Consider the following 14898-nt stretch of genomic DNA (forward strand, 5'->3'; position numbering starts at 1 on the left):
TAAATAAATAGTTCATGATATTAAGGAAGTGAAGTACATACACCAAAATAATTAAATTCAGCATTAAATAATTAAAAACAAATAAGTGAACTAAATAATTGAATAAAATAATTGTTTTAAAATATTAGAAAAAATAAAATAAAAAAATTAAATTTAAATAATTGAATAAAATCGTTAACTTACACAATTAAAATTAATTAATAAAATTTAATATTTAAATAAAATAAGTGAATTAAAACATTGAATTAAAACATAAATTAAATATATCAATTAAATATATAAATAAAATAATTGAATTAAATAAATGAATAAAATAATAAAGTAAACTATTAAATTAAATAATTAAATAATTAAATTAAATAATAAAATCAAATAGTTAAATTAAATAATTGAATTAGATAATTATATTTAAATAGTTAGATTTAAATAATTGAATTAAATTAAGTAAAGGATTTAATTAATTAGATAAAATAATTAAAATAAATAATTGAATCAAATAATAAGATTAAATTACTCAATTAAAATAAAAATAAATTTATTTAATTTAATAATTAAATTAAATAAATTTAATTAAATAATTTACTTAAAAATTTAATTAAATAAGTGAAATTATTAACTTAATAAAATAATTGAATTACTTAATTGAATTTACTAATTGAATAAAATAATTTAATGAAATAATTTAATAAATAATTGAATCAAATAATTAAATAATAAATTGAATTAAATAACTGAAAATTATAATTGTATTGAATAACTGAATTAAATTTTTGTTGAATTACATATATGTTTTGAGTAATTGAATTAAATAACTGAATTAAATACTTTTATTAAAGAATAAATTAAATAAATGAATTAAATAATTTTATAAAATGATGGATTAAATAGTTAAATTAAATAATTGAATTAAATAATTGAATAATTTTATTAAATAATTTAATTTAATAATTGAATTGTATAATTAAATTTTATAATTGAATTAAAAGATTGAATTAAATTAACTAATTAAATAATTTAATAATTAAATTAAATAATTGAATTATATAATTGAGATAAATAATTAAATTACATTATTAAATTAAATAATTAATTTACATAACTGAATTAAATAATTTACATAAACAATTAGATCTAGGACTCAAACCTGAGCAATGCCAAAATCGAGTCAAATACTTCGCGGTCAACGCCTATTCTGTTGGTGTATTTCCTATCATTACATTTTACAGACATAACACAGGAATGGTTTATCGCAATGGCACCATATTAGCTGAATACTGCACCCAACTGTTGAATTCCCACGTATAAGAGAGTGCCAAGTATGGAAACGATGTTGCATCTTCTGGCCAGATACTCAAGTTTGAGCCTTATGTGCTTCCACCTTAAGTTCTAACTAGTCATCTTTCCTATTCTCTGGAGATGTTGAGAATCCTGCGACAGATGGAATACAGTTTTTCAGCTTTCAAAAGGGGCTCAATCATGACTTTTTTGTTAAGTAAAGTGAATCCTTTTTTGTTGGTGTCAGCAATGAAATAGTCCTTTGCTAGAGCTCTTCCCATGTACCCAACCATAAACTTGACGATGTTCAACAAAATTTATTTTGCGTACTTGGTACAATAGACAACTGCACTCATCTGGTCATAAATGCGATCGATGTTTTCGCATTGCTTCTCTTTCCTACCGGTATCTGTTACAGCTGTTGACCTGTCAGAATTGAGATTGCTGCGTTGCTACTTTTTGCCATTGACTTTCTGGACTGGTTGAGCTGGACTGTATTTCCAGGATAGAAGACGACTTGGGTGAGGCAGCACATCCTGCTAGGACTGAGATTGTGCCAGGCACATTCACTTACACCGGAGTGCTACTGTGTGTAGTATTTGATTTTACTCTGTCCATCTAAAATCCCATTAAACTTGAGTCACGCTGGGGTACTCGCCCGTTTTGGTCTATTAATCGTTTACCTTTACTTTTATTTTCAGATGACTCTCCCGTATGAGAATTTGAAAGTAATATTTATGATTGAATAAATGTTACAGACGAACGAACATGTCATGTCAAAATTAAGGCTGATAGAAGACAGAACACGCTATTTAAAACTTAAGCGTAGCAGACTGAAAAAATGTCATTTTAAAATTAAGCGTAATAAATGGGCGAAAATGCTATGTAAAACTTATGGATAACAGACAGAAAAACGGACAGGGGTTGTTATAGAGATGCGTAGACGCTTCTAAAATTAGTTGTATCCATTCAATATGCGAGATTAGCAATGAAAATACTATTTCAAACTGAAGCATGACACACCAGCGAAAATACTATTAACAGATTAAGTATAATAGAGTAATGAAATGCTATTTGAAATCCAGACAAACCAACAAACAAAGCAACAAACAAATGCAAACCAACAGACAAACCAACAAACAAAGCAACAAACAAATGCAAACCAACAGACAAACCAACAAACAAAGCTAACGAACCTTATGTATATATGTACGTGTGTGGGGGGGTGTACATCTGAAAATATAACTACTGTTTAATGTCGTTATTACAATTTTCTTTCAACATGATTTCGCATTATGACTTAAAATCTTGGAGAATACATATTGACCTATGACATTATTCCTGACATTTCAACTTTATTCTCATATAAAGATTTATTTGTTTCTATTTTGAAACGTTTCGTTGTTAGCTTTATCAACAAACTCGCACCAGGTTCTGTGAAGAAGATTGAAAGGAAAGGTTCTAGTTTTGTGATGATGCAGAACCTGGAACGATTCCAGGCGGCCCTCAAGAAATATGGCGTCCCTGAAACCGAGACCTTCCAAACGGTTGACCTGTTCGAACGCAAAAATATTCCTCAAGTAACTCTGTGTCTTTTCGCCATTGGAAGAATCGTAAGTTTATTCTACAGATTTTTTTTTTTTTTTTTGGCTACTTATTTTATCATTTATTGTATGTCTGCAGCGGAATTCATAACATCAGTGATGAGGTCAAAATATTGGCAATAATGAACACTTCATGCTTTTAATGTTAACATTTTACAAAGTTGTCGCCTCATGCTTTCTATCTAATTCCATACACGCATCAATTTATTTCTGTTGTAAATTTATATTCTTTTAAGCAAACCCTTACAAGCATATTATGTGGAATGTCACCGAGTTTGGCATAAATGTCGCTTGAAATTTCGGATGAAATCGCATGAATAATATAAGTTTTCAGCATCATAATTTCTATTACAAATTTATTACATTCGGTATCTGAAGAGTTCTTCATGACAAGAGTTGATGAGGCCAAAACAAACATCTTACTGCAGGAGTTAAAAGATACTCAAATGTTCCGTTAGTTTATGAATACTATAAAAATATCTGGACATGTAAAATTAAGTTTTCAATAATTGTATGCACATATCAAAATATTATACAAATATTAAAACGACACCTAATGTTACTAACTATAAATCTTGGAATCTTTATTATAATTCAAATCAATTACATGATGTTGATTCTAGAAAATGTCTAAATTTTAAGACTTGTGAAGATGAGGAGTTTTTAATTGAAATGCAGAGAATTTGATTAATTCGTAACTAATTACTATGGATCAAATTTAATCCAATCTAAAATATTTGAATTTTAAAATAGGAGATTGTGTTCATATTATGCCTCAATAACTCTTTTAAATACATCAGAAATACCTAACTGTTTTAAAACAGAGATTAAAACTATATTTTCTGCATTGAATATTTTGTGACAAATTTTTTTTTTAAATCCTCGTTATCTTTTTAGGCCCAGACAAAACCCGATTTTAACGGCCCAATTCTCGGTCCCAAAATGGCTGAGGAGAATGTACGAGAGTTCACTGACGAGCAATTGGAAGCTGGAAAACACGTCATCAGTCTTCAATATGGAAGTAACCAGGGAGCCAGTCAAGCAGGCGTCAATATGGGAAAACAAAGAATGATCGCAGATTGATAAAAGAAAATATAATTAAATGAAAAATTAAAAAATATTCCATCGCCTCCTTCCAGGGGCGGCCATCTTGCAATTAGTTGATATATTACAAACATTTCGTTTTCTTTTTTCATTTTTCTTTTTAATTTTTGCTTCTTTTTTGTGTTGATGGAGAACATTAAAATGCTTGAAAATAATCTAATTATATTTAAAATACATATTCATTCGATGTGTAACTATTGGTTTAAATACATCGTGTATCGTTTTGTTACTACAATTAAACAAAGCAAAGTTAAAGATTGTAAAAATAAAAAAATTAAAATGATTGACGAAACTCAATTTTGAAACACCATAAAACTCAAAAATAGACACGTGACAAATGATGTGCATCTATACAGAATATGTTAAATAACTGTCTTACACATTAAGATGCAATTACAGAAAAATGTTACTTAAAGTAAATCCCATAACCTTGCCCTAAAACTGATCAGTATCCGCCGTATATTTTTAATAAAATTGAATGTAAAACTGAATTATTATATATTTTTGTACTAATCAACCTATTCATTCAGAGTGTTAGTTGTGACCTTGTGACTAAACAAGGTTAAAATTGCAGAACCAGGCTGTTTTGCAGAGTCAATATTGTTCCTAGAATTTTAGTCGACAACAGCTAGTAATCTGTAAGTGTTAAGTGTTAACGCTTACACATAACGCGATGTATCTATTGACTATTCGCTTTAAATAAATAAGCTGTTTAATTTTTATAAAAAGGTAGTAACTACTCAACCCTAACTTCAATCCTGAAGCTAAACTTCACAAGTATTCTTCGTATAAGAAAACATCATTTATTTCAAATAAGTCTAATCGGTTAAGCATGTTTCAAAAAATAAACGTAACTTGCTTTAATTTTGTATTAGCAGACCGTCCGGCATTGCCCGGTTGCAAAATACGCTAAAATATGATATTTTGATTAATGCAGATTTCATATTTATTATTGTATTATATTGAACCTAACATATAGTAATGATTTGAAAAGTTAAAAATAAAAATGACTCGTGCGCCACCAGCGAGAATCGAAACCAAAATGTTTAGATTACAATTACTTTTTTTCTTTGACGTTAATGCCTCAGCTGTAAAGACATGTTTGCTGCAAGGCTAAAAATTAAAACATGAACCAATAGCTATTACATTGCACATGCATATTCGTAATGTCGTCGTTCGGCCTTCACCTGGTAGATTCCATTTTTTTTTTTAATTTTCAAAAACCCAAATATAAAGTTTAGCATGGGTTCGAATACCCTACATATTAAGTTCCATGTTTGTAGACAAAAAACTGACCGAGGAGTTTAGTAGACAATTTTCTTTAGACAAATACATATACGCATACATAAATACATATGAAAAGAGGTTTGTGTTTACTATAAACTTTTTACGAAATATATTACGCAAGTATAAATTATGTAGAATATCTGCATGAATATAATTACACGTAATTGTTAACGAAAGATGGTCATCTCGTAAGAAAACAAAAAAAAACTAATAAGGAATTAATTAAAATGAATGTTTAAAAAAAAATACGCAAATTAGTTAGATCTTTTGCAGATGAATGCAATTCCACGACTCATACAGGGCGACCCAAAAAACGGGCCCCAACTCTAATTAGGCCCCGTTTCTTAGTGTTTTGTCCGAATGAAATGAAACTTTGGTCATAACTAGTTTATTATATTCAAAACATCACATCAAAACACAAGGGTCTTTGGCCTTTTTTTCTCCGTTTTACAGCATATGTTCTAGATGGCCTTCATTTAGCTTTTGTCTTTTTGTGGGGGGGGATCACCCTGCATATAACAAAGTTGTATTTTCTTTTTAAATAAATAAGAAAAAGGGTTTCTAATATATATATACACAAAAAAAATTTTCAGGAGTATTGATAGATAGTTATATTGCGATGAAATTTGATAATTACATATGTACTTCGGTAAACAAACTAGCTCTTAAAATGTATTGTTCAGTGACGCTTCTACGGCGCAGTTTCACTTAAACGATGTACAAAATGTTAATAACAAATTTTCATGTAGTAAATTTATTACTAGATCGAAAGGAAACAAAATGGCAACATATGCACAAACTATACAAACTATAACATTAATAATAGGGAATATACTTATTTCTCGCTTAGTCAACTGCATGGTAAAGGGTTAATGTACCGATCCACCTAGTCGAATACAGGTAAATCCTCTTTGCTCATAAGCTTGTTGCCCTGTCACTAACTGCAGGTTGGTTAAAAACCCAGGGTGCATCATGTGATTAATTCCGGTGGTAAAAGAAACTACTGCTGCTGTGCACAATAGGAATGTTCATGATTTTTTTTTCTTTTGAGGTTTAATCAAAAATTATAATTTAATTAATTAAAATATTCTTATTGTTTAATTAATCGTTGAATTTATAATTCAACTTAATAAAAAGTGATATAATCGAGTGTGACATCATGTTGTTATTATTATCGCCTTAGATTTTCCACCATTTTGGATTCACTAAATGATATTTCCTATACGTTATGAACCCCATTAAACGCGATTTTTTTAAATTTCTTCTTTGTGCAACACAAGCTTTTTAAGAATCAATTAATTCGGGAAAATATAAGTTTATCCACTTACTCTTTTCGGGAATTTCGAAACAACGAAAAAACAAAAAGAAGAAAAGTTCTTGTAGACATTATTTTCTGTTGCTTTAAATTCAAAATGTAATGTTTGAGCAAAAATAAATTTATGTAAACAATCATTTGTTTTATTATTATTTACATGTTATTAATATTTGCTCATTAGGAGTTCACACACGAATCATCGCCAGTGATATCTTAGTAATAACAACAGGTGTTGCTCCCTGGAATCTCAGTAGCAATCATCTCCTCGGATTTCTAGTACTCGCCTTTCTTTCGATAACCGTTGCAAATCACTTGGCTGTCTCGCAACAATTGTTTCTTATTTCTACCTTTTCATTGGCGGTTTAGAGGGCGATCTCTCTCTCTCTCTCTCTCTCTCTCTCTCTCTCTCTCTCTCTCTCTCTCTCTCTCTCTCTCTCTCTCTCTCTCTCCCTCCCTCCCTCCTCGATCTTTCTATGCTCCTTGACTATCTTGAAGCGGAAGCGATTTTCTTTTTACGTATTTACCCTGGCAGTTTCACTTCCCTTAGATTCATTTAATGTTTTTTCCTATAATATTTTCATTGTTTATTAACAGTTTCTGCAAATCAGATGATCAATCCATATGTAGGATTATTTTTCATAATACTATTTCATTATCTTTTACTTAAATCTTGTGTAATTGTCATTTCAGAATATTAGTGTTTGCGTTCGTTACATGTTAAAATACTCGGAAAATTTTAGTGATCCACACACACACACATTATATATATATATATATATATATATATATATATATATATATATATATATATATATATATATATATATAAATGTCACTTTTTGTGTGTGAGTTCCTTCCTTAAAAGGTTCTGAAACGGCTGAACCTATCCTTAGCAAACTTCACACACAGCTAATTTGTATCTCTGGCAGTATCTCAGAAAACCAGTTCTTCTTAAAAAAATCAAACATAATTATTATAATCTAGAGATACAGCTTAGTGGGAGAGCATTCGATCAAATAATCCCCTGTTCAAACCAGGGTGTACCTCACCATTTAATTTTTTTTATTAATGAGTTCAATTTATGATAAAAGGTGCCATCAAAAATCGCCCCAAATCATTTCATTATTTGCATATTTTAAAACTAAATATTAATTAGAAATTACTTTTCCAGGGCATTCATCGTCAAGCCCAAATATCAGCTGACGTAATATTGTAAACAAACACAGACGGAATTTGATGAACGACATTATCATTATTATTATTTTATTTTTTTGCGAATTAGTCCACCGGTAAAATTATTCTTTGTAATATAAACTAATCAGAAGAGGAATGATTCTATAATAATGCATACGCAATTTGCATAAATAAAAATATCATGTTTAAGCTTATTGTACGACCGGGTAACTCCGGGCTGACAGCTAGTTTACATAGATATATAAATTGATTTTCCCCAGTTCTATCGACCATTATCACTTCTTTCCAAAAATGCTAATTTGTTTCGGCCGCCAGTGTTTAAAGGATTAATAATACTCTGGAATCCGGTGAGCCCGCAATTTTCATCAGCTATCAGTAAAAAGAAACTAGCTTATTTTCAAGGAATTACATATAAAGGTGGTTGCGGCAAAAATGGTTAGTGCCATACGATTGTCAATCCAAACAAAGTGAACAGTTTTTGGAGGAAAGAACATTCAGTTTATTCACGCATTATTACATTTGGGAAAAGTGTGAAGCTACAATTCCAAGTTAAGTTTAAAGGTTTTGTTCAAAGTTTACACTTGTGTTTTTTATGCGTGTGTGTAAAATAAGGGTTTAGATTGGAAACTTTTCACATAAATTAAAAATTGAAGTCAAAAAAAGGAAAAATCATTTTAGAGTTTAAACGAATTACGTGTTAGGGACAGGAAGTTTAGAATAAGACGTGGTGAAAACACTGATCATATTTTCTCTTTTTTTCTCATCCGGGTGAGAGGGTGGTCATTTTCGTCACGGCGATCCTATTCCTCTATATTGGATGGATGGGGGATGATGCATAGTGTATACTTGAAAAGAATAACAAAAAAAAATCTTAAATATTTTCTTGTAGTTTTGTGTTAGCGTTTTTTAAATCACTTTGAAGAGCATCGTTATTAAGAAGACGAAGACGACAAGGAGACGAGAAAAAGAAATCAGCTGCAATTCTTTTTGTAAGAAGCCACCATCCTGATAATCGGTTGGTATCAGAAACCTAGTTTCCGTAATTCTACAATATTAAATCATCTTTAAAAACAAAAAGGTGGGTTGATATGCCGTAAAATAGACAAACTGGAAATATATCATGGATTGAAGACAACAAAAAAACGAGAAAAGAAGTATAACAGGAGATGTTTTATTTCTTTAATTTACTCATATTACTCTCTTTCTCTTTCTCCTCCGCACACCTCCATTCTCGACTGGAGTTATGACGTAAATAAAAAATGTAATGGAAGAAGAAAAGGAAATTGAGAAGAAAAAATAGCAAAGAATAATGCATCTCGAGTATCCGTTGGCAAAAGATTTGGATATTTTTATTAGACGTGAAATGAATTCCACCTGTGGAAAGGCGCCGTGCCAACTTTATTCCGTTTGGAACCAGTGTGGGAAATGTCTGACACAGTGCGTGTGTGCAGATAATGCAAGTACGCTAAGGGCCTCCAAACCCAACATACAATGTACTCTTCGATTTAACACGATGCAACTTTAATATTATCATCGTAACTTTTGTACCATTCAAAAAAATAAAATAAAATAAAGTGCTAATGATTTTAATTTTTTCAGCGTACGAAAATAATGAAAATGAACATTTTTAATCGTGTTTACATTATATACACCTTAAAACAACGTTCCTATGTTCCAATTTTACACACTAACACTCGCGTGTGTAATAAATCTAGCAAAAATCAACTCATGGTCTGATTTTCACGAAAGTTTCGATATTTATTAACTATTGGATGAATTTATGTTTAAAATTATTTTTTTGTGAGGATAAATGTTCTTGTACATGATTCCTAATGTTTGGAAATCTAATGAAATCTAAACTAAATCGAAACTATGATCAATCGATATACTATAAACTAAATATACTATGACCAATCGATATACTATAAACTAAATTAAAACTATGATCAATCGATATACTATAAACTAAATATACTATGATCAATCGAAACTTTTGTACTATTTCTAATCGCTTGAGATGCATCCCCCACAGAATGCCGACAGAGCTGTTCATGCAGTGTTTGTAAGCCAATGTGCGCTTATCCAAGTACGCTAGCTTCTCAAAACCACACTGGACCTTAAGGCTAAGGTCTAATCTTAAGGCAAAGAGGTAAATGATATGTTGTATCATAGAATTAAATCATCAAAAATCATTTTCATGTTAATATAGGTGTGAAATATTTTTATTCATTCACGTATAGTAACAGTATATTCACCTCAGAACAAGTATTTTGTTAGTTAATTATGAAATCATTTCCCCGGACAGAACAATTGTGTACCCCTTTTAGGTCTCTTTAATAAGATAAAAATCAACTCAAATTTCCTGTTGCAACAAATGCCTAAATTTCTTATTCCAAGTTTAATAAAAATTCATAAAATACTTTAGATTCTAATGTCCAAATTTTGACGCTTAAGAAGAATTTTTTTTTACACAAGCATCACCACATTATCAAGGCCAAGAGGACACTCAAGGATAAGGGTTAAAGAGTGTACAGTAGAAATTTGACAATATAGTAATCATTAGTAATGAAAATTCGGTAAATTTGATAACTTATATGGAACAGCTCATCAACAACTTATTTACGTTAGACTTAACACCACCATATTGAAGTCAGCCGGAAAGCAGGAAAACGGAAGACAATTCCACAGGCGTGCAGATCTAAGAAAGAAGATTTGATCATGGAATCTACGTTTAGGTTTAGGCACAGATAAAGAGTGGGGGGAATTATTGATAGTGTTTTCAACTAGACGAGTGTTTCTTGCGAAAGTTTGGCGAGGGGGGACCATAGACTGAAGCTCAGTCGAACACTTTCCATGAAAATAACGATACATCAGAGACAAACTCGCAACATCTCTTCTGTGAGATAGAGGTTGCAGGGAAAAGAAAAGGACATCTCCTACGAGGCTACGAAGTCTATTTTGAACTCTATCAAGGCAGGACAAGTCCTTTCTAGCAGCTCCTACCCAGATGTGGCAACAGTATTCCATCCTTGGACGTACCTGGCTCTTATATAGATAGAGAATTGCATCAGCAGTGAGATATCTACCGGATCGATAGAAAGATCCCACCATTTTTCCAGCGGCCTTGGCAACAGATTAGATGTATGTGTTCCATTTAAGATCAGAAGTAATGGTCAAGCCCAGAAGCTTGTCAAAACTTGAGGCCTCCTGAAGACGAGAGCCATTCATTTCAATTGATGCCAGATGTGGATCAGAATGTTAATGCTGTAAAGAGAGAAGCTTGGTTTTAGATGCATTAAAAGTAACCAGCCACTCCTTTCCCCATTGTACTACGTGCTCAAGATCAGAGGAGAGAGAATCGGAGAGAACTTGGTCGTTTACTGTCTTAGATGTGCTACCATAAATGGTAGTGTCGTCAGCATAAATGTCTACAAATGATGTAAGGATGTGATTTGGAAGATCATTAATGTAGATCAGGAAAAGAATTGGGCCCAGAATGGACCCCTGAGGGACACCAGCATTAATACTGTGAGCTTCTGATTTTTGCCCCTCAACTACTACTCTTATGGACCTATCAGAAAGAAATGATTTAATAATTGAGAAGATATTTCCAGCTATACCATAGCTAGAGATCTTGTGAAGTAAACCTTTATGCCATACCCTATCAAAGGCCTTAGATATGTCAAGAGCAATTGCCCTAGAAAGGTTGCCTCCGTCGAGAGATTTGCTAATCCTATGAGATATAACTGTAAGCACATCTGCTGTAGATCTAGCAGAACGGAAACCATATTGAGTGTCACTAAGAAGGTTATTTTTGTTGAGATGGTTGATTACTTCTGTATTTAACACAGATTCCAGCAACTTACTCATGACGCACAGGAGTCTTATTGGCCTGTACTGAGAGGGGATGAGCGATCACCTGAATTCTTAAATACAGGGCATACCGATGAAATTGTCCAGGGTGATGGGAAGCAATTCTCCTTAAGACAACGTTTAAACAGTTTTGTAAGTATGGGCGCTAGTTTAGTTTTAAGTTTTTTGAGTACTATAATTGGAATACCGTCAGGGTCAGTTGCTTTACTGGAATCAAGGTTTTTGATTAGCTTGGCAACATCACGTACAGATATACGTATATCACAGAGCGTGTTTTCTGATACAGGAGGAAATATTGGGGGTTGGCGGCCTTGAAATTCATAATATTGCTCAATTAGTGGCTAATAAGCATTGACTAAAATTTCCTGAAGATTTGAAATAATTCAATTTCAAATGGTCGTTCCCAGTTATGTTTAAAAGTTTTGTTAATAGAAATTGTTTCGAATTTTGTTCTGCGATGATGCGTGTGTGATAAATAAAGTTAATTTTCCACGTCAATTTAAAATGAAGTCAAAGGATTGAAGCTTTCAAAAACACCAAATCAAATGAAATTTTGGAAATATCAATTTATGATTTTAATTTATTGATAAAAATCGGAATTTTCACAAAAGGCTTCTTTGCCCTCCTTTGTAAATCAAACTAAACCTAACCTACATCATCCATCTTTACGCCTAGCATGTTCATAATGAGTTTACTCAACATATGAACAGATACAAACTTACAATCTAACTTTGATTTTATTCACGTAAAAATATTATCATAAATCTCACCCCTTCCTAAGGTGAGATGCTTTGAACGATCGTATTAGTGAGTGGTGCCTGCGCCTGCCTTCTAGAACCTTCATGCGTTATGGTAACCAAGGTTTTTACTTAATTGTAGATAAGCAGCGAAGATTACCGGTGGTGAATGTGACGTCATAGTGAAGCAGTGAAAGGTCAGGAGAACAGTGAAATCTCTTTTCCTCCGATACGGCAGGAAAAAGAAATGTAAAGATATCCTGGGGGATATCTTATTCCACGCCTAGAAACTGGTGTTGCTTAAGCCAGATAAATACAAATTATCCAAGACATCTCATTTATATAGTTTATTCCGCCCAACGGTGGACTGGCTTCAAGGGAAGCGTGTTGAAACAAGGCGGGGTAACAACCGAAGACCACACATTTATGCAACAGCATTTCATTGTCCTCAGCGGCAAAAATAGACCCATAATATGGTCAGATATAACCAAAATATTAAATGGTCTTGTGCCTAAATAGACAGATCCAAGCTTAGCATCAAATAATTTTAAAATCAAATAATTAATTTCAGATTTCTAGAATAATCAAAGCCAATAGCCATTAGTCGCGTGCTCTCGTGTAATGAATGAATGCGTGAATGTAGGATTGATATGAAATTCTTAAAGATAAACTAAAATGACCGAAAAATGGACTAAAATAAAAAGTAAATGACTTAGAATGACTTTAATGAACTTAAGGATGAATTGAATGACCTTAAGAATGACTTGGATGCTTAAAAATAACTGGAATCCTTCAAAAACAACTTGAATGATCTGGAGAATGACTTGAATGACTTTAAGACTGACTGGTTGTAAAGTGGGTGGTCCTTTTACATTAAATTAATACAGAAAAGTGATCCCCCACTTTATATCACAAAGTTACAAACATAAGTACAGCATGTAGTAAGAACAGATGGTGTTTATGGTGTTTATTTGCTCCCCCACTGAGCAAATTAGGCACAAGGCCGTTTTTAATGTGAGGTAAAAACCAGCTCCCCTAAAAGTAGGCAAAAAGGGGGCACTCTGGTTACCAAAAATAATAATTGTCCCAGTATAGAGGGTTTCCCCTCCATTGACTGGTACAAATTATCTTAAGTGCAGTATCTGCCGGAACAGATACTAAACTTTGATCTTGGCCAAAAGGCCAAGAAGAGGGCATTTATTTGCTCCCCCGCCGAGCAAATAAGGCACAAGACCGATTTTTAATGTGAGGAGTGAAGGGGAAATGGGGACCAACTCCCCGAGGAGTAGGGGAGCTGGATAGTGACAATTGGTATGAAGGGTTGCCCCTACATTGACCAAGGTCTTATATGTGGGGTTGTCCCTACATATGGTCTTTGCTTGCAGTATCTGCCGATACAGATACTACACTTTGATCTTGGCCAAAAGGCCAAGAAAAAGGTATTTATTTGCTCCCCCACTGAACAAATTAGGCACAAGGCCGATTTTTTATGTGAGGAGTGAAGGGGAAATGGGGACATGCTCCCCAGGGAGTAGGCTAGCTGGATAGTGACAATTGGTATGAAGGGCTTCCTCTACATTGACCAAGGTCTTATATGTGAGGTTGGTATTTATTTGCTCCCCCACCGAGAAAATTAGGCACAAGGCCAATTTTTAATGTGAGGAGTGAAGGGGAAATGGGGACCAACTCCCCGGGGAGTAGGGGAGCTGGATAATGATAATTGGTATCAAGTGTCGCCCCTACATTGACCAAGTCTTATATGTGGGGCTGCCCCCACATATAGTCTTTGCTTGCAGTATCTGCCAGAACAGATACTACACTTTGATCTTCATATTTAATTTATTCCATTTAAAGAAAAAATTACAATTAAAAAAATTTCAATATAAAATTTAAAAATTTTAAAAAGTAAAATCCCTAGTGGGATTGGGAAGAATTCTTATCGGGTGAAGGGAGGAAAAATAAATAGATTGTCAAAAAAAAGGGGGTAGACGTCGACCTTCGAGTAGGGGTTGACCAGGAGGTGATAAAACAAAAAGATAGGGGGGAGGGGTAATGGTAGGTTAGCTTCGGAAGGTTCTCTAGTGCCAAAAAAAAAAAACAATTGGGGGACAGGATCTCATTTGTACAACAAGTCAAGAGTCTCTTTACTTTTTATTTGTCTAACCTAGCGGGATGGGCTCCTTGGACCTAGTACCATGCGTACCATGCTTATGGTGGTAACATGAATTCAAACTTGGCACCTCGTCGGATGCACAAGCTAGTGTCATGCACCCACCTCTTGTCAAAGGCCACTTGAGGCAACCTCCTCCAATCTCATCTGATCTTTACTTTAAGCAGATGTTTAAAGTAGACAATCAGATCCCGATCCAGAACAGATATCCCTATGTGGGCTCGCTTGAGGCATGTGATCCATATGACCATCCTCGCTACTGCTAGTATCGCTAGAAAAACCATTCTTTTCTCCTTAGGCAATGGCGGATCAATGTTCTCCACAAAATATGACTCGTTG

The 14898-nt window shown here is 32.9% G+C and overlaps 1 protein-coding gene and 1 pseudogene across 1 annotated transcript in view; one reads left to right on the forward strand and one right to left on the reverse strand.

Moving 5' to 3' along the window:
* LOC145291336 (myophilin-like) overlaps window positions 1-6722 on the forward strand; it is an 85573-nt gene extending 78851 nt beyond the window's left edge. Inside the window, exons 3-4 of the mRNA XM_080137093.1 lie at window positions 2684-2888; window positions 3777-6722. Of these exons, the coding sequence (XP_079993219.1) occupies window positions 2684-2888; window positions 3777-3962 (391 nt within the window). The 3' untranslated portion in view covers window positions 3963-6722. The remainder of the gene's footprint in view (window positions 1-2683; window positions 2889-3776) is intronic.
* Window positions 6723-13436: 6714 nt separating this feature from the next.
* On the reverse strand, window positions 13437-13583 carry LOC145291758 (U2 spliceosomal RNA; annotated as a pseudogene).
* Between the last annotated feature and the right edge of the window lie 1315 nt (window positions 13584-14898).

This window comes from Euprymna scolopes, chromosome 12 (assembly GCF_053919585.1).
Source record: "Euprymna scolopes isolate OS-2025 chromosome 12, ASM5391958v1, whole genome shotgun sequence".
Taxonomy (NCBI): Eukaryota; Metazoa; Mollusca; class Cephalopoda; order Sepiida; family Sepiolidae; genus Euprymna; species Euprymna scolopes.